This window comes from Dama dama, chromosome 13 (genome assembly GCF_033118175.1).
Source record: "Dama dama isolate Ldn47 chromosome 13, ASM3311817v1, whole genome shotgun sequence".
Classification (NCBI taxonomy): domain Eukaryota; kingdom Metazoa; phylum Chordata; class Mammalia; order Artiodactyla; family Cervidae; genus Dama; species Dama dama.
In genome coordinates this window covers 71,270,439-71,293,552 of record NC_083693.1, presented here as the reverse complement: position 1 = coordinate 71,293,552, position 23,114 = coordinate 71,270,439, and the positions used below count along the sequence as shown (strand labels likewise).

The 23,114-nt window shown below is 46.0% G+C and overlaps 2 protein-coding genes across 4 annotated transcripts in view; one reads left to right on the top strand and one right to left on the bottom strand.

Moving 5' to 3' along the window:
- The window catches only part of CCNK (cyclin K), a 29,233-nt gene extending 23,158 nt beyond the window's left edge, over positions 1 to 6,075 (bottom strand). Inside the window, exon 1 of the mRNA XM_061159400.1 lies at positions 5,961 to 6,075. The gene's annotated coding sequence lies outside the window, so the exon portion shown is untranslated. The remainder of the gene's footprint in view (positions 1 to 5,960) is intronic.
- Positions 6,076 to 6,593: 518 nt separating this feature from the next.
- Positions 6,594 to 23,114, top strand: part of SETD3 (SET domain containing 3, actin N3(tau)-histidine methyltransferase) — a 76,573-nt gene continuing 60,052 nt past the window's right edge. For all 3 annotated transcript variants that reach the window (XR_009695477.1, XM_061159399.1, XM_061159398.1), the window contains exons 1-2: positions 6,594 to 6,734; positions 21,884 to 21,993. Coding sequence is in view for 2 of the 3 variants with exons in the window: in XM_061159399.1 (XP_061015382.1) it covers positions 21,891 to 21,993 (103 nt within the window). In the remaining variant the exon portion in view is untranslated. The remainder of the gene's footprint in view (positions 6,735 to 21,883; positions 21,994 to 23,114) is intronic.

The following is a 23,114-nucleotide window of genomic DNA, read 5'->3' as shown; positions in this document are numbered from 1 at the left end:
ACAAGATGGTAGGAGGGGCAAAATTGTGTTTAGAATCAAACCTCATACTCGCCATAGACACTTAGAGGGCACAAGCAGAACCCTTGTGTGCACCAGGACCCAGGGGCCCCACAAAAGACTGAGCCAGACCTGTCTTTGAGTGTGTGAGTGTCCCCTGCGGAGGCCTGGATTAGCAGGGGATGCCTCGGGGACAGGGGCTCCGGCTGCAGCAGACCCGGAAGGAGTAGCGTGTGGCCTCAGTCCCCTTGGAGGAGGTCGCCATTAGCCCCACCACAGAGCTGCTGAGCAGACGACCCACAAACTGGAAAACAATTATACCAAAGACGTTCTTGCACTGTTGCCAAAGTTCTAGGGCCCAGCAGATTTCCCAACTTGGGGATCTGGCAAAGGAACTGAGAACCCCCAGGGAATTTGACTTTGAAGGCCAGTGGGATTTGAATACAGAACTTCCACAGGACTGGGGAAACAGAATCTTGGGCACAAACAAAACCTTCTGTGCACTAGGACCCAGGAGAAAGGAGCAGTGACCCCACAAGACACTGAGTCAAACTTGCCTGTGAGTGCCCAGGAGTCCCCAGCAGATGCGTGGGTTGACAGTCAGGGGCACTGAATACAACAGTCTTGGGAGCTGCAGGGTGCTGGTCTAAGTCCTTTTGAAGGAGGTTTCCATTAATGCAATTACTGCCACCACAGTTTGACCTCAGGCCAAACTACAGGGAGGGAACACAGCCACATCCATCAGCAGAAAATTGGATTAAAGATATACTGAGCATGTCCCGTGTAGGACCCATGCCTTGCAGGGCCACCTAAGACAGATGGGTCATGGCAGAGAGCTCTGACAAAATGTGGTCCACTGCAGAAGGGAAATGGCAAACCATTTCAGCATTCTTGCTTTTGAGAACCACATGAACAGTATGAAAAGGTAAAAGATGAATTCTGAAAAAATTCACTGAAAGATGAATTCCTCAGGTCAGTACATGCCCAATATGCTACTGGAGAAGAGCAAAGAAATAGCTCCAGAAGGAATGAAGAGGCTGAGCCAGAGTGGAAACAACGCCCAGCTGTGGATATGTCTGGTGGTGAAAGTAAAGTCTGATGCTGTAAAGAATAGTACTGCATAGGAACCTGGAATGTTAAGTCCATGAATCAAGGTAAATTGGAAGTGGTCAAATAGGAGATGGCAAGAGTGAACATCAACATTTTAGGAGTCAGTGAACTAAAATGGACCGGAATGGGCAAATTTAATTCAGATGACCATTGTATTGACTACTGTGGGCAAGAATCCCTTAGAAGAAATGGAGTAACCCTCACAGTCAACAAGAGAGTCTGAAATGCAGTACTTGGGTGCCATCTCAAAAACAACAGAATGATCTCTGTTCATTTCCAAGGTAAACCATTCAGTATCACAGTAATCCAAGTTTATGCCCCAACAACTAATGCCAAAGAAGCAGAATTTGAACAGTTCAACGAAGACCTACAAGACCTTCTAGAACTAACACCAAAAAAAGATATCCTTTTCAGATATCATAGGAGACCAGAATGCAAAAGTAGGAAGTCAAGAGATACCTGGAGTAACAGGCAAGTTTGGCTTTGGAGTACAAAATCAAGCAGGGCAAAGGCTAACAGAGTTTTGTCAAGAAAACACACTGGTCATAGCAAAAACCCTCTGCCAACAACACAAGAGAAGAGTCTACACATGGACATCACCAGATGGTCAATACTGAGATCAGATTGATTATATTCTTTGCAGCTGAAGGTGGAGAAGCTCTACACAGTCAGCAAAAACAAGACCAGGAGCTGACTGTCGCTCAGATCATGAACTCCTTATTGCCAAATTCAGACTTATATTGAAGAAAGTAGGGAAAACCACCAGACCATTCTGGTATGACCTAAATCAAATCCCGTGATTACACAGTGGAAGTAACAAATAAATTCAAGGGATTAGTTCTGATAGAGTGCCTGAAGAACTATGGACGGAGGTTTGTAACACTGTACAGGAAGCGGTGATCAAAACCATCCCCAAGAAAAAGAAATGCAAAATGGTTGTCTGAGGAGGCCTTATAAATAGCTGAGAAAAGAAGAGAAGTGAAAGGCAAAGGAGAAAAGGAAAGATATACCCATCTGAATGCAGAGTTCAAAAGAACAAGGAGAGTTTAGAAAGCCTTCCTAAGTAATCACTATGAAGACATAGAGGAAAGCAATAGAATGGGAAAGACTAGAGATCTCTTCAAGTAAATGATAGATACCAAGTGAACATTTCATGCAAAGATGGACAGAATAAAGGACAGAAATGGTATGGACCTAATAGAAGCAGAAAGTAATTAAGAAGAGGTGGCAAGAATACACAGAAGAACTATACAAAAGAGATCTTCATGACCCAGATAACCACGATGGTGGGATCACTCACCTAGAGCCAGACATCCTCGAATGTGAAGTCAGGTGGGCCTTAGGAAGCATCACTGGGAACAAAACTAGTGGAGGTGATGGAATTTCAGCTGAGCTCTTTCAAATCCTAAAAGATGATGCTGTGAAAGTGCTGCTCTCAATATGCCAGCAAATTTGGAAAACTCAGCAGTGGCCATGGGACTGGAAAAGGTCAGTTTTCATTCCAATCCCAAAGAAAGGCAATGCCAAAGAATGTTCAAACTACCATCCAATTGCACTCATTTCACATGCTAGTAAAGTAATGCTCAAAATCGTTCAAGCTAGACTTCAACAGTATGTGAACCAAGAACTTCCAGATGTTCAAGTTGTATTTAGAAAAGGCAGAGGAACCAGAGATCAAATTGCCAACGTCCGTTGAACCATAGAAAAAGCAAGAGAATTCCAGAAAAACATCTACTTCTGCTTCACTGACTACGCCAAAGCCTTTGACTGAGTGGATCACAACAAAATGTGAAAAATTCTTAAAGTGCTGGTAATACCAGACCCCCTTGCCTGCCTCCTGAGAAATCTGAATGCAGGTCAAGAAGCAACAGTTAGAACCTTACATGAAACAACAGACTGGTTCCAAATTGGGAAAGGAATACTTCAAGGTTGTACATTGTCACCCTGCTTATTTAACTTCTATGCCGAGTATATCATGCAAAATACCTGGCTGGATGAAGCACAAGTTGGAATCAAGACTGTTGGGAGAAATATCAGTAACCTCAGATATGCAGATGATGCCACCCTTATGGTAGAAAGCAAAGAGGAACTAAAGAACCTGATGATGAAGGTGAAAGGGGAGAGTGAAAAAGCTGGCTTAAAATTCAGCATTTAAAAAAAAAAGATTGTGGCATTTGGTCCCATCAATTCATGACAAATAGATGGGGAAACAATGGAAACAGTGAAAGACTTTAATTTCTTGGGCTCCAAAATCACTGCAGATGGTGACTGTAGCCATGAAATTAAAAGATGCTCCTTGGAAGAAAAGCTGGGACAAACCTATATGGCATATTAAAAAGCAGAGACATTACTTTGCCAGGAAAGGTCCATATAGTCAAAGCTATGGATTTTCTAGTAGTCACATAAGGATGTGAACGTTGGACCATAAAGAAGGCTGAGTGCCGAAGAATTGATGCTTTTGAACTGTGGTGTTGGAGAAGACTCTTGAGAGTCCCTCAGACTGCAAGGAGATCCAACCAGTCCATCCTAAAGGAAATCAGTCCTGAATATTCATTGGAAGAACTGATGCTGAAGCCGAGGCCCTAATACTTCGGTCACCTCATGTGAAGAGCTGACTCATTGGAAAATACCCTGATGCTGGGAAGATTGAAGGCTAGAAGAGAAGGGGATGACAGAGGATGAGATGGTTGGGTGGCATCACTGCCTCAACAGACATGAGTTGGAACAGGCTGCAGGAGATGGTGAAGGACAGGGAAGCCTGTCCTGTGTGCTGCAGTCCAAGGAGTGGAAAAGAGTCGGACATGACTGAGGCACTCAACAACAACAACTGGCTCTAGCATCCAAAGCCATTCAACTGTTCTCTGCAAAAACTGACACATTTACCAGACTCCAGTCTTCTATCATTAACTGCACTTTTAAGATACCTCAAGCGTTATGAACAATGATTTCACAATCTTATCTGTAAGTATTTTGGCATATTTTTTATTTGACCCTGAAAATATGAATTAGATTTAATCCAATTAAGTATTTTTTATAATCTCTATTCCCTTGACCTTAATCCTTCCTGGTTTTGTCTTGACCTAGTTTCAAAGAAAACTGAAAACATTTTTTTCTTCTCTATTCCTAGCAAATTCATTGCTTTCAAATATAATCTCCTGAAACGAGCAATTTATTTTGTAGGCCAAACCATGACCATTTTTTCTTTGTGATATTCAATTTTAGAAATGACGCCTAAGACACAACAATCTCATTAACAATTAGAACGTTTCTTTATTGCTTGTTGATGCAAACTAAGTTCCATAAAATGGAACAAATGTTTAACATGCTTTTATGCAAGAATCAACTAATATTTTTCAACAATGAATCACAAGATAATCGAAGTGAGACAACAGTTAAAATTACACATCAATGGTAGTCATTCCAAATAAACTAAAAGAATCTTGGATAACTATTATATTCATAGTCAACAAGCAGGCATCTAAGATGCTTAAGATCTAAGTTTACGTTGGTTAAGGCATCTTAACCAATCAAATGTCTATGATTATCGCCACTATTATCATCATCCATGCATTCATTCCCTGATAGCTCAGTTGGTAAAGAATCCATCTGCAATGCAGGAAACACGGGTTCGATTCCTGGGTGGGGAAGATCCGCTGGAGAAGGGATAGGCTACCCACTCCAATATTCTTGGGCTTCCCTCCTGGCTCAGCTGGTAAAGAATCTGCCTGCAATGTTGGAGACCTGGGTTTGATCCCTAGGTTGGGAAGATTCCCCTGGAGAAGGGAAAGGCTACCCACTCCAGTATCCTGGCCTGGAGAATTCCACGGACTGTATAGTCTGGGGGGTCGCAAAGAGTCGGACAGGACTGAACGACTTTCACTTTCACGCATTCATTAAGCAATAGGGACAGATTAGTATCCCGGCAGCATCTTAGATGCTGAGGATACAAAGCTTTGTGCAGCTCTCACTCTAGCAACATCATACAAACTTTAATCAGCGCTAAGATTGCAAGGCATTGTGCTAGGTATCTTTAACGAGGGAATTAGAGATACCCAAGCATCATCAAGTTTACGTTAAAAACATAAAAAGGCCCCTTTCAACTAAATGCTCTGAGTCGCTCCTAATGTTAGAAAACAGCGAAAGCTCCGTTTTAACTGGCAGGCCAAATTTCGGGAGCGTTAACGACCATGTTTTGTGCGGGTAATCTGAGAGCTCTGAGATATCCCTCTAGACTCAACGCCTCAACTTTTAAAGAACAATCCCTCTAGTAACAAACCAAACAACCCTGGAGAGGGTCTGTAAGCGCGACGTGAACGGAAGAACGAAACGATTAATAATCGCGGAAGTGCGTTTTCCTCATTCCTAGTCCCACCCTCTTTGCACCGATCTTCAAACTCCGAAGTCAGGGCATCCTAGCTGTGGAACAATACGCAAAGACTCAGGCTTTACCAAGGCTGGGACTGACACACTGCGAAATGACTGGAAAGATGTGGGTCTGCGGTTATATCGCTGAGTGTGTGGGAGTGCCTAAGACCCCCTGCCCTTTCTCCCCACTTTCCAGAAACCCCCTGAACCATAACCGCCTTTCACTTCGTGGGTTGCTACCTACTCTAGAGTCCGAGCCATGTTCCCTGATCCGCTCCTGCGCCTCAGACCCTCTCCCCGAGCGAGTCTCGGAAGCCGCAGCCCCGCCATCGCCCGCTAACTTTGATTCGCACAGGGGGGTAGCGGAGGAAATCGGAATCCAGGAAGAGAGACTCCACCAGAGGCTGGAGGCTGGTGGCCATACCCTAACCCGACCTCCAAGTACGCAGGACTTAAGTGGCGCCGTCCGAAGTCCGTTGCTCACTCACCCCTCGCCTGAGGTAAGCCCCTTAGCGACGTCTCTCCTTGCCGACTGCGGCCATCTTGGACGTGGAAAGTCGGGGGTGCTACGTCATCGCGCTGCGTCTGTGACGGAAAAAATGAGCGACCGGAGGAACGCCGGTCAGCCAATGAGAAGAACGTAGCGCTCTCAAACGAGGAAAGAGCCGCCAGTCTCCTCCGGGCCCCGCCCATCGAGTCGACGGTCGCGGCGTGAGGGAGGAGGGGCCCGCTAGAGGGCCCATCCCGTCGGTCCCGCCCCCTGGGGGGTGGGGGTGGGGGAGGAGAGGGAATTCTGGAGCAACCGAACCTGCTAACGGAACTGAAGCGCGAGAGGCGGGCCCCGGGGGGGGCGGGGAGTGCCTGTCCTCCAATCAACGCTCGGGCCTGCGCTCAGCCTAGCCAATTATGGCCCGGAAGCTGGCGGGCCGAGCCGGCGGCTCCGGACCCCTGGAGTTCGCCCGTCCAATGGCTGGGGAGGAACCGGCGCGGAACGGTCAGGGGGCGGCGGGGCGGGGCCGCGCCCCCTGCGTCTAAATCGCGGGCCAATGGGCGGCGGCGGCGGTGGCGGCTCGAGGGCGGGGCCCGGGGGCGGGCGGAGCCGGGTTGGGCCGCGGCGGCGGGGCTGTCTGAGGCAGCCGTCCCGCCCCCTCCCGTCCGGCCGCCGCTGCCACCGCCGCCGCCTGGGGCTTGGGTGAGGTGGCCTGTGGGTCCCGGCGGAGTGTGGCACCGCCGCCGCCGCGCGAAGGGGCAAAAGTGGGCAGGTGAGTGCCGGCGGCGGCCCCTCCTCAGCGCGCGGCCCGCGGAGCCGACTCGCGCTACCCTCCGCCACCGCCAACCAGCCCGCCCCGGAGCGCTGCGCGGCCGCCCCACGCCCAGGCTGGCGGCCCTCGGCCGTGGTCAGGCCCGCGCCCTGCTGGCCCCTCTGTGGGCCCAGAGTGCGGGAGGCGGTGTGCGCCCTGGGGGCCCGGCGGGTCGGGCCTTGGGCGCCGGGAGTCCAGCGAGGTCGGCGTGCGCCGCACGGCCTTTCTACCCTCCGGCCCTGCCGGGGGCTGGGGCGGGGGCGAGGGGCGCGTTCATCGCCTCTCGGCGCCCAAGATCCCCCGGTCCCCGCTCCGCCCGCCCCGAGACGGCTGCAGCAGGTGCAGGAATGCCCGGCCCCTCGGCGCCCACCGGGCGGGGCCGGGGTCCGTCCCTTTCGCGCCCGTGGGCTCGGCCCTGCGTGCGGCCGGCTCGCGCACCCGCTTCCTTCCTCTCTCCTCCCTCCTTGCCGTCGTCACCCCGCCGCCTGGGCGAGGGCTGTGTGGCTTTCGTGTTCCTCTCTCCACACCTCAGGCGCCCGCGGGGATGCTGGGGACTAGCCCCCCCCCCCGCCCCCCCCCGTTTCTCTCCCTCACTTTCTAGTTATAAAAACGGTCGTTGAAAATGGGTCATCTCTCTTCCCACGCGCCCCTTGGCCATCTTCCCCACGCTCCGTGCCCTACTAGGAAGAAGAATTCAGTGCTTTGGAGTTTGTTATTCCGGGGTATCAAACTCTTCTTCCTCGTGACTCCAGCCTGGCGATGCAAGTCTGCACCCCCCTCCCCTGTGTGTGTGTCTACGCCGGGGTGGGGGCGTGGGGGGGTGCGAGTGCAGAAAGGAGCCGATTAGTGTGTCGGGCGCCACTTGCTGCGGGGGAACGGGGGGAGTGCTCGCCCTCGCTGTGTGTTGACAGGTTTAGGATCACTTGGAGTGGATTGTGTTGCATTTCCAAATGCAGGAGGTGATGTTTCAGAAGCAAAAGTGCTTTTAAAGTCCGTTGACAGGTGACTTCTGCTTTTAACATCCTCTGCGGCGTTAACCCTTTAGCGACGGATCCGAACATAACTTGCTTGCGGTGTAGTTAAAGGGCTGTATGGGTTTGTCCAAACTGGCAGAAGTGTGGATTTTATCACGTGCAAATGATACCTCTTGCCCATTGTTCTTCTCCAGAATGACCCCACTATTTCCAAACTGAAGCAACCAGTAATTATTTAGGGGAAGTTTTTTTTTTTTTTTTTAAACTATTTGAAGTGAATGCATTTAATTTGAGAATATAAAAAAATAAAAGCAACTTTTCTCCACCATTAAAATTCGGAAAGACTTACTTGAGCCATGATACATTGTGTCTATTCAGGCTACTATACATTCAGTCTCATCTTACCAGATTAGTCCCTGGGGCTGTTGTGATTGATATTTTGGAAAGGTTCCAGCATTTTAAGGAGGAGTTTTCCTCTGGCCTAGGAAAGTGATGTGCAAAGCCAAGTTCTCAAACAGCTACAGAACAACTTTTATTGGGCCCTCAGCAACCTCAGTTTTCCTTCTATTACCCCTTCCTGTCTGCCCTTTGTCATATATATATATATATATATATATATATGTATGTATTGAAAATTGTAAGTTAATGTGTGCAATGAAACTCTAAGTCTGAATGAGTAAAATAGTTGCTGCTTCTGGTTTCTTCTCCAGTGATCCCTGGAACAGGAATGATTTGGACTCGAATATGAAAACATTTATGCCTGCATGTCTGTAGACATGAAAACTTCTGTTCAATTCAGTCAATAGGAGTGCAATAAGATTGTCAGGAAGACTAACACTAAGCTGCTTTTCCGTGTGGTGAACATTTAGGACACATTTTGAATGATGATTAAACCTTTGCTTTAGAAGTCATTGGAAAATGAGAGAGCTGTGAAGGTTGTACTGAAAGTTTTCCATTCTAAAGTTCAGCCCCTGGAAAACTGTTTTGTTCTAAGAGCTCTGATAACTGGTCACAACCTTTCCTTAGAACTTGCTGCTCTCATGATCTTGAAGAAGATGACAAAGACGGGGATGGCTGGAAGAGGCGGTCTACAGCATGACCTAGGTTGCTTGCAGAAAATATTTAGTAGATGATCATTGAATTCAGTGGGAACCAGGTACCTAGTTTGTGGCCTGTGGAATTTTAGTAAAAATATGAGTAAAAATCTGAACTCCTGGCTCAGGGTTTCTCTGCTTTATTTTTACAAGGTGTCAATCTAGTTTGAGGCATTCCAAGTCTCTTAAAATGTTTAAACTACATAGTCTCCTTTTTTTCTTTTTTAATTACTAATCTGCAATAGTTTTTAGAAATGTAACTAGTAATCCTATATCTTTCTTGATGCAGTTTGATGAATATCTGTCACTGGGAGGTTTTTTATCTTTAGAAACTGGTTTTCTCAATTAAAAAGTAATATATTTGGGCCCATTGATTTATCAGAAATAATATTTTGATTTCCTGTGCATCCTTTTTTCTTGCTACAGTTGAAGAAGTGTTTATCTTGGCTATCAGTTCATTCTGAGTCATATTTAACTGCTTACAGGTAGTAGTTTAAGGATTCCTTGCTTTTGAATTTTCCTGATTTTCACTTTTATTGCCTGTACAAGTGTACCTTACTTGGCAAAATTGACTTCTATATCCTGGATTTCCTTATGTCATCTCACTTTTCAACTCACAAAATTGGATATTGTAAAATATTTTTATCTGCAAATATAATTTACCTAATGTTTATTCTCAAAGTAAATTGCTAACAAAACAGTAATATAATTTTTTTTAATTATGAAGGAGTTGAGACTTTTTTCTAAGTCACTTAATAGTCTTATGGGGAAAAAAGTCAATTAATAGAATTGGCAAGAATAGCAATCCTTTCTATTGTTAAATTCCTTCAGTAACTCAGGCCAGAGATTAGCTGTGTAGACTCCATTTCCTTTTGGGAGTTTCTTCTAGGTTTAGAAATAAACAGATCATAAAACCAGAAGTACAAACACAGCTATTGACAATTTTCAACTGAAATGAGTTTGAATGGAAGAAAAATGATTCCAAATGATTATAAAATTCAAATACCGAAGTTGAGGCTTTGAAAAAATTTTTTCTTATTCAAGTCCTTTCCAAGTATTGTTAGAAGCTAATTAAATAATCAAGATAAGTCCAAACACTCTTGGCTGGCAATGGAAGATGAAGTCTTAACTCTGAAGTTAAGATTTTGAGAGGTAAAGTGGTACTGATTACCAAGCCAGAGTAAAATTTTAACCTCTCACATGTTAATATTATTGGGCATCGGTGAAGTTGGACACCAAGCTGTGTTGATGAGGCTCTCCTCCCAGCGGTCTATCGCTAAACTTGAGGTTTCTGATCTGTAAAGTGGGCATAGTATCTTGCTTTATCTACTGTGTAACATGTTTACCTCAGTTCCTGATACAGAGAATGCCTGAATGGTGCAGTTAGGATGAAGGCGGTCATGTGGGAACCCGCCCTAGGGAACACACACTTTCAACAGCCTGGAAACAAACAACATGACAGTTAGCATGAATAATTGCATTTTGATTAAAACTGCATCTGGATTTATTGTTTAATAAAGCACACGGATCTAGCTGAAGATCAGTTTATGTAACCAAGGGTTTAGTTGGTTATCATGTTATCCTAAAGGCTGCCTTAACTTATCCCTCCTTTTCAGATTACTCAAGAAATATGCTCTGAATCCAAGTGTGAATTCACTTGTTCACTTGGCTGGTGGAAAAGTAAGGCTGTTTTGGCTATACTGAACTTCCTCAACTTATGATGGGGTTATATCCTGATAGCATTTGAAAATATCGTTGTTGAAAATGCAGTTAGTGCACCTAACATACCAAACATCTTAGCCTGGCTGACCTTAGACATGCTCAGAACTTGACATTAGCCTACAGTTTGGCGAAATCATCTAACACAGGCCTGTTTTATAATTATGTGCTGAATATCTCATATTATTTGTTGAATACTGTACTGAAAGTGAAAAACCGAACGGTGGTCTGGATTCAGAATGGTGGCAAGTGTGTTGGTGGTTTGCCTTCGTGCTCCACTGGCTGGCCGGCAGCTGAGACTCGCTGCTCAGGACCCCACTGGGTATCGTACTGCATGTCACTAGCCTGGGACAGATCAGAATTCAGCGATTCCCCTGAATGCCTATGGCTTTTGCACCATCTGTATTAAAGTCGAAATAGTCTAAGCTGAACCATCTTAAGTTGGGGACCATCTGTATTAGTAAAATCTCCTTGAGTTGAATTTGGCTGTGGTTCGCAAAGCACTTTGACAACCATACCTGCTACTTAACATTAGATGTTATTATTTTAAAGATGTTTGTGCTGAGGGTTAACACAGATAATAAACCTAGAGGTCTCTTCCAAACCTGATATTCCACAGTTCAAGAATCTAGTATCCTTATGGGAGGAATGTGGGTGGTTTGAAAGTAACTTCTTGACAGATTCCAGCTAGCTGTTTCTTCACCCTTTAGCATTTTTCTTTTTTCTTTAAGAAAGGTATAATAAGGAATGATTATTTATGATACTGAGTGATTCTTTGCTTTATAAAGAGGGTTTTTTTTGGGGGGGGGAGTGACTTTCTTTAAATAGAAGCCTCATTTTAATTTAATTGAGTTTGTAACTTAATTCAACGGCAGTTTAAAAGTACACCTATTATGTATTGAAAAGTCAATCAAAGATAGTTTAGCATCTCTAAAATTATCATGTATATTAGTGGAAATATAGCAAAAACATTGTAGAAAGCAAGAAATTATCTGTATTTTTTAAAAAAGATCTTAAGTTTGTGTGTTTGTGTATCTAGCTATCTGACCGCCCAGCTTGTTCTGTATAAAGATTGGAATTTTTCTTACATACAGCTTATAGGTCTACCTTCATCTTGCTATATGTGTAGCTACTGAGTTGAAGTTAATTGCCCTGTCTTAGCTGTCTGCCTGCCTTGGCTTCCTGGTGGTTGTGAGTGTGACACACACGCCTCCTGTGATAGAGGTTGGGATGGTGGGTGCTTGTCAGCCTCTTGAGCTGGGATAAGTTAGTGTGACCTGACCGTGTTACCAGACTCTGCAACCGTGCAAAGAGAGATGTTCCTGACGTTTCAGTAACATGGTGCCAATGCAAGGGCTATGTACACCTCATCAGTTTTTGTAGCAGAGAGAACTTAAATACTTTTCAATTTGGGAGCGCTTTGATTTGCCACCACCCTGTAATTTGTGTATTTAATTCAGAATGTCCTCTGATCCTAATGGCTTGCAAGGGATTTCAGTGAGGTTCTTTTCTTCCTTCAGAGATCAGGCAGGGTTCACACTCCCTTCCAACACCTTTAGAGCTGTGAGCCCAAGGTAGGAGAAAGCCTGAGGGCTGTCCTCTCCCTTAGTCAATCCAGCTGCAGAGTTGAGAGGAAGAATGCAGGATGTGTTGAAAAGCAGATGCTGGGCTTCAACAAAGGTTTTCTGGGTGAATTACCAAGTAAGTGTAATCAAAAATGTTTATTCTAGTTGTAATTAGTGGAAAGCAACTCAAGAATAATGCACATTTACAGTCTTTCCATTTAGAATTTTGGGGGGACAGGAAAAAAAAAAAAAGCCCACACAGCTGAATTCTATCTCAGTCTGTTCAGTAAGTGTGAACTAGATTTTGTAAAAACGGGTTAAGTGTCCAACACCCTCCCTTACCACTCCTACCATCCCCTCACCCGAGTTCCCTGCATGCTCTGTGTTCATGTTTCTCCTCGCCTGTGCAGATTATATGTACAAGAATCACTTCATTGGTCAGAGGTGATTGTTGATTACAGATGCCACTTGCATATTAGCAATTTAAATAATAATTGAATATGCCATGTATTTTACTGTTTTCTAAGTCTGTTCTATCTCTTAGGTGGAGAGGTTGTTGATAGATTTGCAGAATAGCTTATGGTGTTATAAAGAGCCAGGTTTTGAAGATTCTGTAGATTTTTAAAAAATCTTGATGGTGAGAAATGTAGATATGTGTAAAACTCGTAGCTTGCTGTTTCTTTTTATTGATGGCCCTTTCTTTGAGGGACTGTCACTGTAGTAACTGTTTATTGTAGAATCCATTTGCTTGTCAATTCAGTATTGCTCTTCTACATAGTAATTTCTTTTAAGTATTCAGTCCTTTTTTTAAACCATATATTTGTTTCCCCTAAGATAATTCAATAAGAATTCGTAATTTATACCAGATTTTGATCTAAACTTTGAGGAAACAGATCTTTTATTTAGTATTGTACCTTTTGACTGGAATTTGGAATTTAACTTTATGTATGTATACACAGATGTAATTTAGCACATAAATTTTTCTAGTAAACATATTTGAAATAAATATTGAAGATAAATATTGAGTCTTTGTAGGAAGTTGATGAATTAAACTAAGCAGTAGTTTTTTTCCACTGAGAACATTAAGAATATTCAGGATACCTATTTGGCTCTTTAATTTGCTAAAACTTGGAATCCTGCCTCAAATTCGGTTGAACTCACAATGAAAATTATTCATGGTGTGTAACAAGTTTTTGAATCATGAACCGGGTGGGTAGTTATTTTAAATCCTTGGTGTTGGGGACATCTTCGTTAGCTAAGAAAGGCAGAAGGGGGTTGAATTTAGGAGACCACCCAAACTGGATTCTAACACTTTTCTCTGGCTGAATCTTAGCATCCAGTTGTTCTCCTTTAACTGCACTTTATTCCTCGCCCCTCTTTGTTTCCTTACTTTCCTTGCACATTCGAGGAGTTATCCAGGCTGTGTCCTGGGTGCCCACCTCCTCATCCTCGAGGCCACAGGCCTGACTGTCCCTCACTTGGTCATCTTCTGCCGTGACTGGCATGGTCCTGGCATGGGGATGCCGGTGAGCTTGTCTCATTGCAAATGTGCTGGGCTTAACACAGGACTTCAGGTTGAAGCTGTGGGTCCACTGCTTGATGGCTGTGGACTCTTGGCCAAGTCGTAGCCGTGTGTGAGTCCCCTGACGTCACAGTGGTCACCGTTGGCCTCAGCGGGCTGTGGCAGGGACGGAGGGATCAGAGCAGTGCTGTGCTGACGCTCGTGCCCCCGTCTCAAGTGTCCCCGGAGCTCGAAGTCACGAGCGAGTCACTGCTTTTCCGTTTCTGTTGGAAATGAACTTCTTTCTGCTTGGCTGCTTTCTAGAAACCAGAGAGATTCTTCTATGAAATGTAATATCTTAAAACTTTTCTGACAAGAAACTGGATTCCCAAAGGAAGCCATCTTTTAAATGTGAATTTTATATCTCTTTATGTGTATAAAGTTGTATTTTGATTTAAGAGTCATCCTAGTTTTTTAGAGGTAGTAGTTAAATATTAAGTAAATGTCTCATTTTGGCTCCTGTCCTGTCAGTGTTGGGGGAATATATCAAAATCGTTCATTGCTATACAATCTTACTATAGTGATAGGAGATAAATCACTCACAAGTAATATTATGCGTGCTTAGCTGCTCAACCATGTCTGACTCTGCGACTCCCATGGACTGTCACCTGCCAGGTCCCTCTGGCCATGGGATTTCCTAGGCAAGGATACTGGAGTGGGTTGCTATCACCTCTTTCAGGGGCTCTCTGAAACCCAGGGATTGAACTCCTGCATCGGCAGGCAGATCTTTATGACTAACGCCACCTGGGAAGTGTACAAATAACACTAGTACATTCAAATTAGATTTTCCTTCATTCAACAAATATTTGACCCTCAGCTGTGTCTGTCACACCATACTAGACCCTACAGATAATTTCAAAATGGAAGGTTGGGGTTTTTTTGCTGTAAGATGGAAGCCCACTCCAGTGGATGAGATAACCTGTAAATGAAGTCGACCTCAGCGGGTGAGGCCGCAGAGCCTCAGGATTGAGCTCTGGGTGCAGACTGGGGAGGGGGTTGTTGGTAGGTGGGATTTGAGCTGAGACTTAGGCTCCTTCACCAAAGACTTTTGTAGATCAGGGGGTGGTACCAAGCCAAAGGGGGTTACAGCGGCAGGAAGGCCTGGTACTTTCTAGGGTGAAAAGAAATGCGTGTTTGCTTCTGAGGTGCTTCTAGTCAGGGTGTCTGTACACAAATACTAGAAGAGTTGGTGCCGAACCACATTGAATCCAGAGGCAAATGAATCTTCCAGACATTGATGGCTGCAGAGTTTGGAAGAACCACTGAACTGGGCCATAGAACTGGGTACAGAGAACCACCGCCCTCCTGAAATGTGAGTTCCTCAGGTACCCTTAAGGCTTGAGGACGCCCCTGAGTCTGTGTGCAGGGGGACTGAGTGGTGAGGGGCTCCTGACAGAGTGGGCCAGGTGACTGGAGGACTTTCCTGGACAAGGTCACTGTCAGCCTGGCTTCTGGGTAGCACACGTTAAGAGCTGGTCTAGACCTAGGCTCCTGCACCTCAGGGATTTGCCTTGGGACAAGGACAGGCACCTCCCTACACTCTCCTTAATTAAGAGTTGACAGTGCCTACCTGGAGGATTCCTCCTGTCTAACCCAGCAGCAGAAAATTAGATTAAAGATTTACTGAGCATGGTCCTGCCCATCAGTGCAAGACCCAGTTTGCACCATAGCTGGTACCTCCCATCAGGAGGCTTCCACAAGCCTCTTTTCCTCATCCAGCAGAGACCAGACAGAATGAAAACCACAATCACAGAAAACTAACCAAACTGATCACACAGATCACAGCCTTGTCTAGCTCAGTGAAAGTATGAGCCACGCCATATAGGGCCACCTGAGACAGACGGGTCATGGCAGACCGCTGTGACAGAATGTGGTCCCTGGAGAAGGGAATGGCAGACCACGTCAGCACTCTTGCCTTGAGAACCCCATGAACAGTATGAAAGAGCAAAAAGATGTGACACTGAAAGATGAACCTCCCAGGTTGGTACGTGCCCAGTATGTTACTGGAGAAGAGCAAAGAAACAGCTCCAGAAGGAATGAAGAGGCTGAGCCAGAGTGGAAACAACGCCCAGTTGTGGACGTGCCTGGGGGTGAAAGTAAAGTCTGATGCTGTGAAGACCAGTACTGCACAGGAACCTGGAAAGTTAAGTCCATGAATCAAGGTAAATTGGAAGTGGTCAGAGGCGAGATGGCAAGAGTGAGCATGGACATTTTAGGAGTCAGTGAACTAAAATGGACCGGAATGGGCAAATTTAATTCAGATGACCATTATATTGACTACTGTGGGCAAGAATCCCTTAGAAGAAATGGAGTAGCTCTCATAGTCAACAAGAGAGTCTGAAATGCAGTACTTGGGTGCTATCTCAAAAATGACAGAATGATCTCTGTTCATTTCCAAGGTAAACCATTCAGTATCACAGTAATCCAAGTTTATGCCCCAACCACTAATGCCGAAGAAGCAGAAATTGAGTGGTTCTATGAAGACCTACAAGACCTTCTAGAACTAACACCAAAAAAGATGTCCTTTTCATCACAGGGAACTGGAAGTAGAAGTAGGAAGTCAAGAGATACCTGGAGTAACAGGCAAGTTTGGCCTTGGAGTACAAAATGTAACAGGGCAAAGATTAACAGTTTTGCTAAGAGAATGTACTGGTCATAGCAAACACCCTCTGCCAACAACACAAGAGAAGCGTCTACACATGGACATCACCAGATGGTCAATACTGAGATCAGATTGATTATATTCTTTGTAGCTGAAGGTGGAGAAGCTCTACACAGTCAGCAAAAACAAGACCAGGAGCTGACTGTCGCTCAGATCATGAACTCCTTATTGCCAAATTCAGACTTAAATTGAAGAAAGTAGGGAAAACCACCAGACCATTCTGGTATGACCTAAATCAAATCCCATACGATTACACAGTGGAAGTGACAAATAAATTCAAGGGATTAGTTCTGATAGAGTGCCTGAAGAACTATGGATGGAGGTTTGTAACACTGTACAGGAGACAGTGATCAAGACCATCCCCAGAAAAAGAAATGCAAAAAGGCAAAATGGTTGTCTGAGGAGGCCTTACAAATAGCTGTGGAAAGAAGAGAAGTGAGAGGCAAAGGAGAAAAGGAAAGATATACCCATCTGAATGCAGAGTTCAAAAGAAGAACGAGGAGAGATGAGAAAGCCTTAGTGATCAATGCAAAGAAAGAGGAAAACAATAGAATGGGAAACACTAGAGATCTCTTCAAGAAAATTAGAGATACCAAGGAAATATTTCATGCAAAGATGGACAGAATAAAGGCAGAAACGGTATGGACCTAACAGAAGCAGAAAGTAATTAAGAAGAGGTGGCAAGAATACACAGAAGAACTATACAAAAGAGATCTTCATGACCCAGATAACCACGATGGTGTGATCACTCACCTAGAGCCAGACATCCTGGAATGCGAATTCAAGTGGGCCTTAGGAAGCATCACTGGGAACAAAACTAGTGGAGGTGATGGAATTTCAGCTGAGCTCTTTCAAATCCTGAAAGACGATGCTGTGAAAGTGCTGTACTCAGTATGCCAGCAAATTTGGAAAACTCAGCAGTGGCCACGGGACTGGAAAAGGTCAGTTTTCATTCCAATCCCAAAGAAAGGCAATGCCAAAGAATGTTCAAACTATCACACAGTTGCACTCATCTCACACCCTAGCAAGGTAATGTTCAGAATTCTCCAAGCCAAGCTTCAACAGTATATGAACCAAGAACTTCCAGATATTCAAGCTGGATTTAGAAAAGGCAGAAGAACCAGAGATCAAATTGCCAACATCCATTGAATCATTGAAAAGCAAGATAATTCCAGAAAAACATCTACTTCTGCTTCAGCCTTTGACTGTGTGGATCTCAGCAAACTGTGGAAAAATCTTAAAGAGAATGGAATACCAGACCACCTTACCTGTCTTCTGAGAAATCTGTATGCAGGTCAAGAAGCAAGAGTTAGAACCTTACATGGAACAATGGACTGGCTCCAAATTGGAAAAGGAGTACATCAAAGCTGTATATTGTCACCTGCTTATTTAGCTTCTATGCAGAGTACATCATGCAAAATGCTGGGCTGGATGAAGCACAAGTCGGAATCAAGATTGCTGAGAGAACTGTCAATAACTTCAGATATGCAGATGACACCACTCTTATGGCAGAAAGCAAAGAGGAACTAAAGAGCTTTTTGATGAAAGTGAAAAAAGCGAGTGAAAAAGCTGGCTTAAAACTCAGCATTCAGAAAACTAAGATCATGGCATCTGGTCCCATCACTTCATGGCAATTAGATGGAAAAACAATGGCAACAGTGAGAGACTTTATGTTCTTGGGCTCCAAAATCACTGCAGCCATGAAAGTAAAAGACACTTGCTCCTTGGAAGCAAAGCTATGACCAACCTGGACAGCATATTAAAAAGCAGAGACATTACTTTGCCAACAAAGGTCCGTCTAGTCAAGGCTATGATTTTGCCAGTGGTCATGTATGGATGTGAGAGTTGGACCATAAAGAAGGCTGAGTGCTGAAAGATTGATGCTTTTGAACTGTGGTGTTGGGGAAGACTCTTGAGAGTCCCTTGGACTGCAAGGAGATTGAACCAGTGAGTCCTAAAGGAAATCAGTCTTGAATTGAAGGACTGATGCTGAAGCTCCAACAGTTTGACCCCCTGACGTGAAGAGCTGACTCACTATAAAAGACCCTTTTGCTGGGAAAGAATGAAGGCGGGAGGAGAAGGGGATGGCAGAGGAAGAGATGGTTGGATGGCATCGCTGACTCAATGGACACGAGTTTGAGCAAGCTCCAGGAGATGGTGAAGGATAGGGAAACCTGGCATTCTGCAGTCTGTGGGGTCACAAAGAGTCAGACATGACTTAGCAACTGAACAACAACCTGGGCAAGCTGCTTTATGTCTTTTGGGCCTGTATCCCTGTGGGAGGGAAACAGTCCAAAGAGAATTCCGAAAGACTGATATCAATGGTAGCTTCCCTGGTGGAAAAGAATGCACCTGTCCGTGCAGGAATTGTGGGTTCGATCCCTGGGTTGGGAAGATTCCCTGGAGAAAGAAATGGCAACCAAATCCAGTATTCTTGCCTGGGAAATCACGTGGACAGAGGAGCTTGTGGGCTACAGTGTATGGGGTTGCAAAGGAGTCTGACATAACTGAGCAACTAAACAAGAACAAATCTCAAAGTAAGCCTAACCTTTAGCATCTGCTGATCATATTGAACTTGACTCAGCCTTACTGATTTCCTTGGGAGTGAAGGCTGCATGGAGGAGCCCAGAATTTCTTCAGGGCCACTGGGGACATTTTGACCTGGGTATGTGAAAAATTGTTGTCCAGAGGAGGCAGGGGTAGCCAAAGGTAGCTTTCTTCCAGAAAAGGGGAAGAACATGAGCAGATCCTGACGCTGTGCTGTGAAAGGGGTGATGGGAAGAAGGAAGCGGGGCGGGTAGAGTGGGGTGACGGGGTGAAGGGCCCTGCGGGCTGTGCCTGGGAGAGTGGGTGTCACCTTAGCGCTGTGGAAAGACTTCGCCTTGAGGAAAAGAAGCCCGTGTGTTGTGTAATCCCACTTGTATGAAGTTCAAGAACAGCGGATCTCCCAGGTGCTCACGTCCTGATGTGTTTTGAAGTTCCACCCGTGTTGTGTTTCTGCGCTCGTTACTCGGTGGGGCTGACGGTGGGGCTGACGGTGGGGCTGACTCGTTACAGGGGTGGGTGTGGGCAGGGAGAACGCAGGACGCTGTTGCAGTCTGAGCAGGAGGTGGATTCCAGAGGGGCGGGTTGCCTGAGGTCCTCAGGGCGGCCCCTTGTCCAGGCGCAGCTGGTGTCGGGTCTGGAAGACCTGCCTGTCTCCTGCTCCCTGTGGAGCGCCGTGCTTTCCTCTGCGTCTCACAGGAGCCGCTGGGCGGTGGCCGGGCCTAGGCTTCAGAGTCCTCGCTGCAGCTTTTTGAGAATGTCATCTAGAAGAGGAGGTTAATGTCTGTTGATTAGAGTGTCTGGGAAGATCAAACACATCTTAGCTGCGTGTGGCAAAGGTTAAGGATTGCACGCACAGTCGCTGCTGCTGCTGCTGCTGCTTTAATTAAGGATCCTTATCTAAGGGCAGGTATCTAGATGCTGGGGCATGGGATGGGAGTTGCAGGGGGATTCCTGAGGGAAGGCATTCGGGGTGGGCACAAGGGCTGCAGGCAGAGTGGAAATCCTGTTTTGTAGCCCTTGGGTCCTTGTCCTGAGGCAGCCAGTGTGGGGGTGGGGGGTGTGGCTGCCTTGGCCTCACTGTGCCGCAGGCCTGCTGAATGGGGCAGGGTCTTCGAGCTCCTATTGGAGTGATGTTTTCAAGTTGCTTGGCGTCTGATACACAAGGCTGTAGGGAGAGGCCAGCAGGCCCATCTCCGACTGCTCCTGCCAAGCTACATTTGGAAGTGTGATAGGAGCCCTTCTTTGCGGACTTAGCGCTAGTCTTAGTTGTTTTCAGGTCAAGTTCAGCGGTCCTCCGCAAAGATGCCCTCTGTAGATGTGGAGAGGGCCTGCTGCAGAGAAGAGTGGCAGGCACTCTGTCCAGGCCGAGAGCCAGCGAACATGGGAGCTTCCTTCTCTTTAGTCCTTGAGTTTAGGAAAAGGTGCTTAAACTGTTCCTCTGCCTGCTGCCCTGCCCCACACTTAATATTTTTTTCCCCTGCTTTTGATCTCAAAATAACTCACTCTCTTTGCTGCACAAGTTTTAGGTTTTGTTACTTGTTTCCTTTGGTTCTGGGAAGCCAGATACTGTGTGTTCCACTCCCTGTGTTAGAAGGCTTATTGGATACATAAGTTACAAAGTTACATCAGAGACAGAAGCTACATAGCCAGTCCTTTAAGAGAATGCGGTTTCCTGTTTGAGCACTGCCTGTATGTGCATGGAGCCTTTACAGTGGAGTGAGCGAGCAGCTAGACTGTGGGAGAGCATGCATTTTAACCCTTTGTCCCGTCACAGCTCTCCCACTTCAGTACTTGTTTCTCTTTGTAAAAACCTAAAGTAGGTCAGAGTTGGCTTTCTGGCTCACCCTTGCGATGAAGTGAAGCTTGTTGGCGAGAGTTCCGTGGAGCGTCACCATGGCGTTCATTGACAATTAGTGTGCAGGGGGCTCCAGTCGCTGCTCGCCTGGCCTCTCCCCATCTTCCTGGGTTGTTGTCCTCAGGCACTTCTGACTTAGGAAGAGCCCTTGGATCATAGTCCTCGGGCAGCAGTGGTACCCCTCCTGCAATTAGGGTCTTTTCTCTCCCCACTCCCCACAGACTCCTCTCCAGGCGGGCACACTGCCCACCGGGCCCCCAGGTGCCCCTCTCATTCTTGCCCAACCTTTGAGTTGCCTACCCTGTCTTCACATGTCCCAGTCCCTTGCTTTCTTCAAGATATGTCTGCTGACTCACTGCCATCAACTGTTTTCTCACAAATGTTATAACATCTCTGCCTAGCATCCATTGGTACCTGCCGGTCCCACTGTCTTGTTTGCTTGTGGCCATTTGTCTGTTAGACCATTGAGGCCTCCAGGGTAGTTGCAGTGCCAGATGGGGAGGCAGTGATGGAGACCTCTTTTGAGGCTCGGGTCTGCCATCGACTCCTGTGAAACCCTGGGCAAGGCACTGTGGATTTTCCTTGAAACGAGATTGAGGAATTGGATTAGCTCCCTAAAGTTTCCTTGATCTCCAGAGTGTCTTTAGCGCTTATCCAGAGAGTCTGATTTGTTGCTTATGATATAGGTACTCTTCATAGGAAATTATTCTTTTAAAGCAAAGTGAGAAAAGAATATCTAGATTTTTGTGGCCATGTGACAGTTTGTGATACATGAATGTAGTGTCACAGAATAAACATCGTAGGATGTACAACGAAGTCTATGTAATTAAAAAAAAATTCCAGAGTAAAACTTGCTTCCACTGTAGTTTTTGTAGGTGAACAGGAATGAACTTTTCTTCCAGAGACTACAAAGCAGCATTCCCCTCCCCCCCCCCCCCCCCATTTGAGTGCCTCCAAACACTAGTGTTTGTTACACGTTGCTTTTTCTGGAAGGAAACTTCAGGAATATGGCTCCTGCAAGGTAAGATCTTAATGTCTCCAGGCTGAGCCACTGCAGTGCTCTGTTTTATTACTTGATTTTGTTCTTTGGAAATGTAGGGCTTTTCCTCTTTGTTTTTTCTTTCTCTCTGTAGTCAGAAAATGGGTAAGAAGAGCCGAGTGAAAACGCAGAAATCAGGCACTGGTGCTGCAGCAAGCGTGTCCCCGAAGGAGACCTTGAACCTGACCAGTGAGCTCTTGCAGAGTAAGTCCCAACTCGGCTACTCGCCTTTGGGGGGCACGTGCATCTTTCCTTGTGGGGAGGGGTCCCTGGTCTGGGGAGCAGGAGGTGAAACAGACTATTGTCAGTTCCCAGCTGGTTAGCCATGGGACCTGGCACATTACCCATCTTCCCAGCCCGCAGTCTCCCCAGCTATAAACATGGAGAAACGGTACCAACAGTAACTGTTACCTAACAGATACGGGGCCGGCTGTGACTATCCCTCCCCGAGTGCTCCCATCCTCCCCTGGGGGTGCCCCCCCCGCAGATCAGCGTGGGCCCCCACAGACACGCTCCCCCACCTGCTCCTTCCCGCAGGTCTCCTCAGATAGACTGTAGATGGCCTAAGGACAGACTCCTGTATCCCAGGGCCTCACTCGGTGTTGATGGAAGAGAGAAGTAAGACTGGTTAACCTGATAGTTATGCATCAACACGTAACTAGTTACTATCCATTATTTACACATCTAGTCTTCTCTTTGGGGGAACAGAGGGGGCCTAGAGGTTTGGCAGGAACGTGGGGCGCGGTCTCTGTCTTGAAACAGATGCAGCTGTTTAAAGAGGGCAGGGCCCTGGCAGGCAGGGTCCTGGTGTGCGGCCCTCCACAGCGCCCGTTCTGGCCCAGTGATGGAATCCTCGCTGCTCTGTTAGCAGCAACTGTGTCGTCTCTTTTTGTAACTCCCCCAGAGCGCTTATTATAGAGCCTTACACATGGGTGTGAAACGTTTGTTGACTAATTGTCCTTATGTCCAATTTATCTGGTTCCCTTGGGGAGTCATTGTTATGGGGTTTAACTCGAAATAAATGTTGACTTTTAATGTACCTTCTTCTTACCATCCACAAGAGTTTTCAGGGAAATGTTTCGCATTTTAGCTTAGCTTTTTAGATTTTCCTGTTTATGAGTGTATTCTGAGGAAGTTTGATCCGAGGAGCAAGAATGAGGTAGATGCAGGTAAGGTGCCCACACCTGTGTCTGTGTGCACCGTGTAACACTGGGCCTGAGTGGTTTCAGAGAGATTGTGTGCATACTCAGCCATGTCTGACTCTTTGTGACCCCATGGACTGTAACACACTAGGCTTCTCTGTCCATGGGATTCTCCAGGCAAGC